General features: G+C 45.1%; 1 protein-coding gene across 6 annotated transcripts in view; it reads right to left on the bottom strand.

The window, feature by feature from the left end:
- Positions 1-883: 883 nt before the first annotated feature.
- Positions 884-13400, bottom strand: part of LOC133347078 (MAP/microtubule affinity-regulating kinase 3-like) — a 48808-nt gene continuing 36291 nt past the window's right edge. For 2 of the 6 annotated variants that reach the window (XM_061559010.1, XM_061559011.1), the window contains 6 exons: positions 13101-13263; positions 12705-12937; positions 12328-12431; positions 9124-9402; positions 7829-7855; positions 884-2696 (listed from right to left, as the gene is read on the bottom strand). In XM_061559010.1, coding sequence (XP_061414994.1) covers positions 2333-2696; positions 7829-7855; positions 9124-9402; positions 12328-12431; positions 12705-12937; positions 13101-13263 — 1170 coding nt within the window. In that variant the 3' untranslated portion in view covers positions 884-2332. Of the gene's footprint in view, positions 2697-4289; positions 4335-7828; positions 7856-9123; positions 9403-11559; positions 11737-12327; positions 12432-12704; positions 12938-13100; positions 13264-13400 lie in introns of all 6 variants that reach the window. The other 4 variants (XM_061559012.1, XM_061559013.1, XM_061559014.1 and 1 more) reach the window with 3 other exon arrangements.

Genomic DNA, 13400 nt, shown 5'->3' on the forward strand with positions numbered 1-13400 from the left:
GCAGCGCTTTTAATTGCCTGTAGAGGGCGCTGTCTGCTAATGCGCGGACATTCACTTTCTGTGATTTGCCAAATGGGACGATCATGCTAATACTGCTGCAATGGTCAACTGATTGTAATCAACGAGACTTTGTAGGTACAGTACTGTATATTACTCGGGTCCATTTAAAAATGTCGATGGCTCGCAATATCCTGCCTCCTGAAAGTGGGCAACCCCGAACCAGCCGTGAGGCACGTGGTCGGTATTTGTCGTCACCAAGCCTCGCCCATCACCTCCACGGAGGAACAATTTGTTACATTCACGTCAAATTAATCGGATAATCAAACTGGCAATCAGTAAACGATTAAACAAATATAGCAGCTCTTAATAAATGTACGCTCTACCACATACGACGGGTGCATTGACAAAGAATTGCTGCCATGCCCCTTGCAAGAACGTACAACACACGGAAGCTCACAACCACTTAAATATTACATTTTTATATTGCGTGCTGCCAAATCCATTCAGTTGAAGCAACATTACTTTGTATGGGCCAAGGTCGAATTTTTAATTATGGAACTGGGCTTGCAAGTTGTGTACAAGCACAACTTTAAATATAACGGCATATTCACGATGAAGTCAGACTCGCCGGCCCATCTCCTTTGCCCTCTCCACTCCAAAGAATGGCAATTGCCCAAACATCATCCTACTTTATATAATTTTCTGTCATAAGGCAAAGAACAAGCAGTTATTTTTTTTTACCTTGCCTTAGGCACACGGTAGTCTCCATAACCAATTACAATGCACGTTAAGAAAGGTTTCTGATTTCGCAAAACATCTCGTGCACAAGGCTTGTGCAGTTGCAACAACAACAAATAACCCAGACACATAGAGGCAGGCAGTGCAGAGTTTTCAACAAGGGGTTTAATAATTGTGCACCAGATATATATAGAGCTAAGGGACCTGACATCTTGCATTGACCGCTTGCACGAACCTGATCATAACGACAGCTATAGTTAAAAAAAAAAGAAAAATCCCGAGCGAGCCTAGCAGGCGATGGTGTTGCCACAGTTGTAAAGTCGCCCGGGGTGTGCATGAGCGGAGGCGCTTCAGGGTCAGTCAGCCCCATTTTTCCTCGTACAAAACACCAAGGTGGGGGTGGGTGGGGGTCGGATTTCAGCAGTTCGTGAGTTCGTCTTCACAAACACAAGTATAAAACACTAACATAGTGGGGCTTTGCTCATACTTGCGACTTGAAGAAAACCGCGGAAATGTTCGCTTGTTCGTCCTACTAAAAATTAACGTGTACGTTAATAAATATGAAGAAATTATACAAGAACTAAAATCAATGGGTGAGTATTCTCTTCTGCAATTGTTAATGTTGTTTTAGTGCACGTAAGATATTTATCAATAATGCTTGTAATAAACGCATATTTTACTTTGCAGACTCAACCCACTTGTGAGTTGCAAAACAGAGCTGCGAGTTTGACGATCCCGATGGGACAGCGTCGTCCCCCAGCTGAGAACCCTGGAGTAGAGCCCTCCCCCAATCCCTTCAGTCCATCCGTGCAGGAGACATCACGGCCGGCGTTCACCGCACCGAGCCAAAGGTAACTGCGACTATACAGCAAACGGCGTGCGATCCACAGTGGCAAAGAGGAAGAAAAAAACTGGCCGCACGACGCCTCTAAAAAGCAAAGCTGTGAGAATCCCAGGGCCCAGTTTCGTTGATGGCGCCACGCTTAACACTGTGCTCGGCTCGAGGTCCAGTCGAGTGGCTGAAACCCAGGTCCCAATGCCTCTCAGCCTTATTACATGCCTTCAATGCTTTTGCAAAATAATGTTTTCACTTTTGTTTTGAAACCAACCATAAATTATAGCTTTTTTTATACAGGACACTTTAACATATCCATCGGCTCTATTTTACATAAAATAATAGATTTTAAATGGGATGTTACTGGGAAGCTTATAGAAGTATACCAATCTGTGCATTCCAACCAGTGTGCCCGTTGCGGAAAGGTGCGGATCGGCGAAAAAGCACATTCCCCTCCCCCCGTGTACGTGTCTCGCTCACTCTTGCTCCACCACATGGCTCAAAAGCAAGCGTTTAATCACAACTCTGGCACATCTTCAAATCTCTACACAGCTCCGCCAGCCCGTGCACGACATCCCTGCATCATAGCGCAGGCAAGCACATCGCCAGAGTTTGTGTGTCACCACTCATGTTTCCAGGTCAGGCTATGTGCCCCAGAGTTTTAGTTTTTTGTCTTCTAACTTGTAGAACCCTCAGAGGGCTTGGCTAGCCTGCTGAGCGTTCGCCTCTGCTGCCGCCGCCACCGCCGCCACCACCTTGTCAGAGCTTGAGCTCGTTAGCGATCTTGGAGGCGATGTTCTTGAAGGCGATGGACGTGCCTGAAATGCGCTTGAAGCGCACACCATTGAGCGAGAGGCGCGGCAGCTTGCACACCTCCATCTCCCAGGTGACCGGCTCTTCGGCGCCCGATCGCGTCTCGCCATGCGCGCAGTACAGCAAGTAGGGCTCGCGCTGCTCGTAGTCGCACGCGTTGTTGTCCAGCACCTTGCGGATCTCGCGCATCATCTCGCCCGGCTCCATGGAGCTCGTCGTCTTCATGCTCCACGTGAAGCGAAGCGAGCGCGGCTTTGAGTCGCGTGGCTCCTCGCGCACCTCCATTGTCGTGGTGGTTGTGGTGGTGCGGCTGTCAACAACAAGCACACAACGTGGACATCAACAACGACCGCAAGAACCACTACCCACTTGCCTGGTGCTGCTTAAAGCGCATCTCCTTTGGTGGCCCTGAGCTTGAGGAAATGTCAACATTCCCCACGGTGATGGTTAGTATCTGCACAATACAACCGCTGTTGGGTACTCCATTTACCAACTCCAGAGGGCTCAGCCAAACCCTGACCAATACATAAAGTGCTCTAGCATATCACCAAATCACCCTAATGTGCAAATCTCACCAGATCCTGGGAGCCAAGCAGATCCAAGCCCAGTTAGCCTTTGGAGGGACATTTTAGGTGTGGGCTTGTGAGGTGTCATTAAGATGGCAGAGTTGAGTGTAACCCCCTCAAAAGTGTATGAGCTCTCTGGACACTTGGATCTATTCCCAGATGCAAAATGCTCATGAGGGACCCAACATTTGGATGTCCTGCCTCGGTGAGCAATCTCTGGCCAAATAAAAATGGCGTTGAACACAATTTCACCTGACTGGATTACCAAATGCAAACCATATTGAAAAACTGGACTGCAATGTAAAAAAATCATTAAAAAAGTGTATTGGCCAAAATTTGTCAAAAAGGTATTATATTTTGTCTTTCCTCCCCATTTTCTCCTTTTACGCCCTTTGTGTTGTGCATCGCATTGTACGGCACAATAAAATGTTTCTAAGCGGCAATGGCAAAAAGGCTGACCGTAATAATGCTCACTGTTAATATTACCAACATGTTTCAGTTTGAATAGACAACGCAAAAAACTTACTACATTCATGTGGAAATTGTAAATGAGATACTTAAACGAAAGTTATCGGAGTTGGCAGTAACCTTCAAGCAATGTGATCTGCATTTTAACCAACACAGCCTTGGGAGTGTTGTTAAGTTCATGCGCAAAGGCCCAATTGACGCAGAGGTGGCAGAGAGCCCAAACCACAGGTGGCATAGAGGGGAGAGGGGGTTGGACAGCTGGGCGAGCATCGAGGCGTGCATATGCCTGCAAGGCCTGGACCAGTGCAACGCCAAAGCGCAATGAAGAGATGATGAGTTCCGAGGGCCCTCAGGACCGCATGCTCATGCTTTCGAAGGTCAGCGCGTGCAATTGCTATCAAATCATCAAAGGACTGACTATATACCCTCAAAAAATTACATTACACGCACAAACACCAAATAACACAATACAAAAACTCACCACACACACACAGTCCCATCGGTATTATAAGTTACAGATTAAAAGTTGGGTTATTTCAGGTTTATATATTTACATATTGTGTTTGTATATTAAAAAGAATTGAAGACCAACGTCATTTATTTTACCAAGAGTATGGTGTGCACGTGTGAGTTTTTTTCCTTGCTCATGAATGAATGGGGGGTAAAAGGACGACATCAAGCATTCAATGGAAAGGAATCAAACGCATGGCGCAAGTCATCTCGCCATCCCCTTCTCCCGGAAATTGAAAATGGGTGTCACTGGATGGAGGTGCGTGCGCTGCCAACAGCAGTGCAGACTTCTGCTCAACGTGGAGAGACAGCTCGTGCGAGCAGGGGAGCCATGCTGTGCCCCCAGCCGGGGTTCTCACCTCGGCCCTTCAAATCTGACGATTCTTTCTGCCTCATTCAATGCCCTCGGCAAAAACAACCACAGATTTGCAATGCACAGTTACACCCTGCCTCTGCGGCAGCCCTGGACAGGGAAATCCACGTGTAAGTGGTACATGGTACAGAACTGCACTGCTAAGGCAAACATCAGAGGTGTGGACTCGAGTCATGTGACTTGGACTCGAGTCAGACTCGAGTCATGAATTTGATGACTTCAGACTCGACTTGGACTTGCATAACAATGACTTTGTCCCACCTCTGAGGTGTGGACTCGAGTCATGTGACTTGGACTCGAGTCAGACTCGAGTCATGAATTTGATGACTTCAGACTCGACTTGGACTTGCATAACAATGACTTTGTCCCACCTCTGGCAAACATACAATGCACAATGTACAATTCCCGAGAATGAGCTGTACACGAGGCTGGACAAATCGTTAGTTCACATTGCATTTTTACGATCCTGTCTATTTGGTAGCTCATATAACAAATGTACCCTGAGGCTAGCTCTTATGATATTTAAATGCACTCCAAGTTCCCTCTCCTCCCACCAGCAGTGTTCTGGTATAAAATGTAGGTGGTTCTCTTCGATGCAAGTTGATTAATTTATGCCATAGTTGTGCAGTCAGCTACAGCAGGTGGCAGCACTGGTCCTACTCAGAGTGATGCGCTTGCAACTCTCCAACAATGAAGCCACCATTATTCCCGAGATAATTTGTATTCTAAATTCGTCCACAAAGGCTGACATTACCTGTCTATTTTTCTCATTTCCCTATCCTCTGATTTTTAAAGTTCACCTATGCTGGCGTAGCAACTATAATGACTTGCCATGTGAATATAGTAACCCATTTTGGCTTATTTGGCAGAGAATGAGCAAATTCTCAAGGTAGAGAATTCCTCATTCCATTGAAACGAGGTTACAGAAGATGCGTGTGTGCTAGGTAAACGATTGAACAATGGTGCGTTCAAGCAGATCTGTTATGCAACTTCTTTCGGCAGAACTTTAAGCGGCACGTACTCAAGCTGGTTGTGAGACGGGCCGCTTAATGTACGCGCGTATTTTTTAAGCACCGCGTTTTTCAATAAATGCAGAAAGGCAGCTCCACAACAATCCTCTTAGTATTTGGCTTTTCTCATAAAACGAATTGCTTCGCTGCTCAGACAAACAGATCAGATCGGATAAACTGTACTATCCTGCTTTTGTATTGTGTGCTCCCAATTACAATCACCATTTCCATCGTGACATCACTTCTTGATTTAGAATCTTTTTGAAGATGCATATAACAAAACGGTGCTCCGAATAAAAATGCAATTTGGTACTGGATTAAATTTGCCTAGACTCTCTACGTCCTTGTATGATTAATCTCAAAGGCCAATAATAATCGCTTTAATAAGTCGATGCTTTTGGGAATATTTGCAAGTATCACAAAACATGCTCCTTAATAAGGATGACTGAACATATGCATTCATTGTAATGGAACACATTTACGCTTTGATCAGTGGGTTACTGTTGTGATTTTAAGAATACATTTTTAATGCGTGTTATTTTACGTTCTTTCATGTTAAGTTTGTGTAGACAAGGCATACCCACCCGACGATCTTCTGGTAGCCTTTATACTGTGGCCAAAGCTGCATTCTGAATTTAATTTAAAATACATCTACAGACACAACCCTCAATATAAAAACAATACCTTTATGTAGCTGTTTAATGAAATCGGTTCACATTTACAAATTACTTGCAGATGTGAAATATTTGAAACTGCAGTGCCCCCCAGATTTATTTGGATCCATTCTCTTTTACAAACCTCACAACAGATGCCGCGCCATATACACGATTCTAGACGTGGTCTATGGATACAGCGAGACACAGCGCTGTCACTAACTGGATTACAAACGTTGGGGACACCTGTAAGCGAATCACAGGGGGGCAAACCATCCCCTCGAGTTACTGCAGGTTGCCTCTACAGTACAGAGCAACATTACAAAGAAAAAATACTAATTTCATACATTGACAGGAATATAAAGTCTAAATGTTTGAAATTTGGAATTCACTCCAAGGTATCATTTTTTTGCCCATAGTCATTTGTATAAGTGGATGTGAAATTATAGAATAGATCTATCTTCGCTTTGTCCTAACTCTTATTCGAACAAGGAAAGAAGGTGGAGGACGCTTAATTTTCAGAGTGCACTAAAGGGTCCAAGTCTTTTGGATAAGCAGGTAAGAACTCGAAGACAGTGTCACACGTGCAAGTGGACCTGGGTCACCAACATGACAAAGGCAAAAAGCTTAAACAAAGGAAAACCAATTCAGACTGCCCTCCACCCTGTGCCAGGCCGCTTCAATGTTGCATATTTGCGCATGGTCCCATGAGGGTATTCTTATGAAACTAAGCGCTCATTTTTACCACGGTTATTCGACCCTTGCAGATGCCGATTCAATACCGAAAAGTTGTGCAACAGCCACGTGGTCTGTCCCACCAGGGAGTTTTGTCAGGTACTCTTAGATGGATACTGAAACGTCCTGAGGCACATTTTTGTAGAGCGGTGTTATCCACCGTGGAAAATACTGTGGGCCCTAGGTTCCTCCCCCTCCCCTTGGCGGCGAGCTCTGGGTACCACTGAACTCACTATACGAACAAACAGACAACTGCAAACATATGCAGGCCCTCCCCTTCATACCTTCCTCTCTAGTCCTCTATACTTTCCACTTTGTTTTGTTTTAATAGGTGAAACTTGGGGTCTGTGGTCCACATGTGTACTTCTTTGATTGAAATGTAAAATTGGAAAATTGAAATTTTACCGAATATTTTTGAGTAAATTTAGATTTTATTTGAGGCGTTATTTTTTTTTCTACTGTCAAGTACGGGGAGGGGGGGGGTAAGAAAGTCAAGGTGTCAGTTTGCACTGGCAATTCACTTGCATTGGTCCCCAACATTCCTAATTCAGTAAATAAAATATTATCGATGACCAATACATCTTCTCTTGTGCACGAACCATATTTTTGTATAAGGAGAGTTTCTGGGCACTTTGCACACCAACCAATGATCACAGAGGCATTCCCTTTCATTTATTCAAAACCATGACAGCTTGAAAAGCAAACAAAAGCACAATGTTTGAACAACCCAAAGCCCATCCCCAGCAGAGCTGCAGGCTGAAGGCGAGGCATAACACAACAAAGGATAAAGGAACACATATCCCCACATGAAAGACACGAGACATTTCACTTGGTACATATGTTAGTAGGGTTAATTGGTCTCCACGCCACCAGAGAGCTTGCAGCCTCAGATCGTTAGCACATGCACACCACCTCGGTTGGAACGGTCAGTGAAATCTGTATATGTCCGTGCAAGGCACAATTAATCCGAGTCCACCACCAGTCCACTGCAGAGTTAGGCCGACAGAAAAGCCTGGAAGCAGAAGGGATTTCCCACCGAGAGGCTGCTGGGAGTGGGAGGGCTGGGGCAGTGGGGAGGGTAAAGCAGTTATGGGGAAGGTCGTTGTACACGGCACTCGCTCTCCTACCTTCTGCTGAATCTGAAAGAGAGATTTCTAAAGCAAAATGAAGGGGGGGAACATAAGATCACAGTCACAGAAAATAAACAGAAACATACAAAGGTATTTGTTTTATTAGGCGACAAAGCAAGTACTAGGACTCACAAACGACCTTACATTGATCAATTATAACTTTTACCTTTGCAGAAAATTCACAATGTAACGTAAATTAAAATGAATCCCTGCAGTCACGAAAGCTTTAAATCGAAATTTAAAATCTATACTGAAAATGACTGCATTGATACTGTACAACTGCATTGGAAGAGTAAGTTAAGGTGAAATCAGTATTTGTGGCTATGCGCGAGTCAACCTAGGCTCCCAAGTCAACTCGGTTTAAATTGATCACTTTGCGTAGTGTGACAATGTTGATACGAGGGAGACAGACTCTGGCCCTGGTGCTACCTTGAGTTTCTGCTTTAATAGATGTTCACGAGCTAATCTAAAGACTACACTTGAAGGGATACGTGTATGTTGTCAGCTGTGCAAAACAACAAGTTTGCATATCAACTATTCAGTGTGCCATTTCATATGAAATGTAATCTTAATCCTTTGGTCTTCTTAAACAGACTTTAAATATACATTGTTGCATTTAAAAAAAACAATAATGGCTTGCTATTAGAGTAAGGGTGGACACTGGCCAGTATTTTCCTTTATTAACAAAAAAAACCTATTGGGAAACGCATCATCCACTACCAAGTGTGGTACACGGGGCAGGCGGAATCTAACTTCTATGAAGAGTAACTAGCTGTCCAATGGGTCATTTTCCGAGAGCCAATCAAGTTTGAAACTGGCCACACATTGACACAACATGCAAATGTTGGACCCATGAAGCCCAACAAACATTGTTTTCTTAACATACACTACACCTCGTGGCCAGAAGCCACAACTTGTCAATCACTGCTAAGCGTGTCCCACAACAACAGTGTCGCAGAACATTGCACATGCTTTGTACGGGCAATACCCGATGGAGGATTTATGCAGCTGAAACTCTCAACTCTGGGAGTATACATTTACATTGGATGCCATTCACTCCAGAATACCAAACACTGTAAAGACATTGAAAATAGCTGCATCAAATACAGCAATACAAGTATATCAGAGTAATAAAAGGACATGACACTTAACCGATTAACATGCTGAAGTCCACAATTTGAGACTTCACCTGAGTCTGCATGTAATAATTCCACTGAATGTCAGTCCACTTTTACCTTAAAAAAAAGGGCTATTAACTGCCCTAAAAACGCGTGCCGATACTCGCCATTTACCTGCGACTGAACTTGGAGGTGAGCTTGCTGAAGATGTTGCCCGTAGCACCCCGCTGACGCGCCTGCGCCGTGTCGTGCGAAAGCGTGGGCGAGCCCGGCGGCCCGTTGTACGTGGCGTTCTTGCGCTCGCGCAGCTGCCCCCCGTGGAAGGTGCTGCGGCTCGAGCTGCCGCGCGGGAAGCGGGTGCGGTCCGGCGTGGCGCCCGTGGGCCCCGGCGCAGACACTCCGATGCTGTGCGCCGACGGGGAGGCTACGGGCACACGCTGGCCGGATGACGAGCTGCTCTCCGCAGGCATAGAAGGGGGCAACGGGGCACAGGTGAGGGGGGGCGATGCTGTGGCAGCGAGGACACAAAAATGTAAGGGGGTGAGAAAATGGCTTTCCCCTGCCCACCTGTCCGAGATGAAGCCTTGCTCTTAATCTGCTGCGAAGGCGGCGTTTGTTTAAGGTGAACGACAAGTGAAGGTGTCTTGCTAAAAGCTTAAAAAGCTCAGTCAACATGTAGCGATTTCTTAAAGAGTGATGACAGCTAATATTGCCCAGGCTATTTCTCTGTTAATACTATGTGTAACAATGTGCTGCCATTTCTATCGATAACCGCAGTATTATTGGCAACAGGTCAATCAAAGATAGCTGTGACCTATCTTACTGAGCACCAATATCTGGGCCATGCTTTTCAGTGAACAAGTGATATCACAGGAAGGTACTTAATGGCACTATGTTGTGACCAGATGATTCTCTAAAATGGCTAAGGTATTTCAGATTTCGTCACCTGTTTGAATAAACAACAAGTCCCATCTCACGCTTTAAAAATCGCAAAGCATTTGACTAGTTTTAACCCTACAGGCTTCTATAGTAATGGACAAGCTGCAACTTTGTACCCCATCTGTGCACTCAACTCAGGTGGCAATGGAATAAAGATTTTTCTTTGCATTTAAAGTTTTGGTCGCAGAGCATGAACCATCACTGTTGTTTTCTCCTGTTTTGGATACCATAAAACTAAACAAATGCCATAAAACCTTAATTCAGCAGGAAAAATATCACAGAAGGAAATAAATGATTTAGGGGGAAGCTGATAATCTTATCAGTAAACCACGAAGAAGAATCATGGTCAGGCAAGGATAGATTGTTCTGTCCCATTACCATTTCCGTTACACCCAGAACAGATAGTGCTTTTATACAGGTTACGCCGATTCCTGGAAAAGACGTCGCCGCATTTTCATTATCTGCCATGCCAAATACGTCCACAGAAGCACCGATAACTTAAACAGAACTTACCGCAACCAATTGGTGGGTCTGCTACCACCACAAAGATAATGTTTACATTCCAAAGAAAAATGTTTTCTTACTTGACATTTTTTGTAGAAAAATATAAAAATACATTTTATGCAAGTCACACTCGCCTCGGCCAATTTCGTAAACAACTTCAGAATAAATTTGTATCGTATTCAATGCAAATATACTGCTACATTAACACAATTTTTCCACGTGGTTTTTGTGCAAATGGTGTATTAGCAGTATGAGATGAGACTTGCCTGAACGGGGAGGGAACTTTAGTAATTGTCAATCGCAGATTTAAAACTTGCAATTGACTATTTGTTTCAGAATCTACTTTGGTTTTGCCACAATCTGCACATCATCCCAATTGACAATCATAATTTCAACTACGTCTCAGGATGGGCTGGCAAATGGTGTCTGCTTTGCCACATTCTATGCGTTGCTTAGAGACAAAGCATTGACTGTGGTGTGGCACAATAGCACCGAGTCATTAGAGCACATCTAAAGCACGCAAAAGGGTGCTCTCAGCATGAGTAATGCTCGATTCAGCAGGGTGATGTTTGACATGAGGAGAGGGCACTGTAATCAATGGCAATGCAGAGGTAGAAGATTCTTCTGTGGCAGCACAAAATGAAGAGCATCGATTTGGTCAGGCCACAGTGTTTATTGAAATCTATAAAAATGTAGCCATGCTCTTTTACATTTTGCCACCATCCCAAGTTGTTGGGCACTTGTAAGTTACTTTTGTCAACTTGCGAGAAGTAATTAAAATGGGTAGCCTTGGATACTTGATTAATTGAATTCCAACAGAAGACAAACTTCAATTGAATGCAATAAAAGAACAATACACATCAACTACAGATTCGTTTTAACAAGCAGAACAATTTTTTGTTAAATAGCATTGCCAAGAAAAAATTAAATTGTGCACAAGCATCAATCTGACCTCCTCCACATGCCAACAGCAAGCAACTATGTTTTCACACAACACTAAGACCGCAAGCCACATGACAACATCCATCAAAGGGGCAAACAATATTAAAGCTAAACAACTGTAAGACAAGCGGGTGTGTTATAAGAGGGTCTCGGCAGCGCTGTGTATGCTAAGCCGCAGGTTGGAGGTTCGCGCAGGACGCTGGAAAACCACCCGGTCACGCTTACGTTGGCCTCAGGGACTCTGTTGATTTATCGGAAGTCAGTGAGAGTCTGGCTGGAAAGCCGGATGCTGACATCGACTTGTGGTGCCTGGCATAGCCCGGTGCAGCCGACAGAGGTGGGTTGGCACCGGGGCTGGGGGCACGGGCACTAGCCAAAAACAGTGGTGGCATTTCTGTCAAACTGCAATGCATTTCCATGCATGAGATGGCGAAAATAGGGTTTTGAAATACATTTGGGCAAAATGGGGAAGGAGAGGTGTCAAGAGGAAAAATATAGGCAAGTGGGAGGAGGGATTTTTTAAAAATCACGTTAAAAAGTGAAACGCGTGCACACAAAACACAGCACGCAAAAACAAGGGAACAAGGACCAAAAGAAAGGCACCCATTAGATTGTCACCAACATGAGTCGTGCACACAACAGCTGACACATGTTCCAAGGGCACAACAAAAACCTGCTGTCTTGGAAACATGAACACTGCACAAAGCAATCTCAACGTTTTAATTTACACAAATGGCTTGGATTGACTGCCTTCAACAATGCTGAGGCCGTGCACCCGAGTTTACGTGAAAACAAACAATGCCGCACGTAAACAAATACCTTACATGCTATGTCCAATTATGTATTCAATTCAAGAGAACAAAATTCCCTCACACAGAGTATGTTCTAAAGGTAACTTGGCTGAAGTAAACACCCTCGAAACACTTGGGCGAGTGAACATTGAGGTTGAATGCCACAGCTGGCAGGGTACCGTCGTGTGCGTGACGCCTATACCTGTTTTCCTTGCCGTTCTGCACACTGGTCTGCCGCTCCCCGCTTGCCTTCTCCCCGTACACGTATGTGTTTCGGCGTGACATGCCGGCCGGCAGCGCGCTGTTCTGTATTGCCAGGGGACATGAAAATAAACACTTTCTCATTCCATTCATTCCCGTGCAGGATGTGACAATTGGGATGTCACTCCAAGCTCACAGTGGAGCCATAAGTGAGATCCTTGCAATCCAAAAACGCCTCATTTCTCCCCGAGGGCTCGTAAAAAGCAGTTTGTAACGCCATGAACATTTCACCTTTTAAAACGCATTCAGGGGTTTAGATATCAGAACAAGCTGTAGCAGTAAAAATATAATCCAGAGAGAAAGAAAAAAAAAACTCACCGGGGGCTGGGTGTTGCCTCCCTTTTTGCGGTTAGGGATTTCGGCCTTGTTGGGATTGGCGGCTGATCCGACGACAGGGCTTGCTGGCACATCTGCCTTACTCGCACTGCTGCCTGATTTTCTAGTCAAATCTTCCCGTGCAGCATCGCCATCTGGGTCAATCGTGGGCAACGCCCCGGCACCGGCCCCCGCCCGCTTGTTGTACGACGCCGACGGTGGGATCTGTGGTCCGACTGCAAGAGTGGAGACCGGGCGCCAGAGGACAGGTTAGATGGGCAGGGGGAGGATAACCATGGCATTGCCTTCACCGAGTAGACAGGGGCATTCGTCTAGCAGACACAGGCATACATTTAGGCTGGAAAGTGAATGCCAGCGAGGCATAGTGCTTAGGCTCACCATGGTCACTGTAACGCCGCTGTTGCTTCTGGTTGGCAGAGACGCTGCGTTGCACCTTGCCGTGAGACGGCGATGGCACCGAGCTGTTGTTGAGGTCACTGCTGGGCCGCAGGGGCTTGGCCAGCGACAGGTTACTTCCGGAACACGAGTCACTCCCCTCCAGCTGAAATGGAAAAGTCAAGAAGTTAGTCAAGTAGCATGTCGGCAAAATTGCCAATGAAGTTTCCATCGTTTTATACATGCATCTTGGCTTTGTGTTTCATAACTTATTCAATTTTTTGTAAAACAATTGCTTAAATC

The sequence above is a fragment of the Lethenteron reissneri genome, chromosome 25, assembly GCF_015708825.2.
Source record: "Lethenteron reissneri isolate LAM-NWPU_2019-01 chromosome 25, ASM1570882v1, whole genome shotgun sequence".
NCBI classification, from domain to species: Eukaryota; Metazoa; Chordata; class Hyperoartia; order Petromyzontiformes; family Petromyzontidae; genus Lethenteron; species Lethenteron reissneri.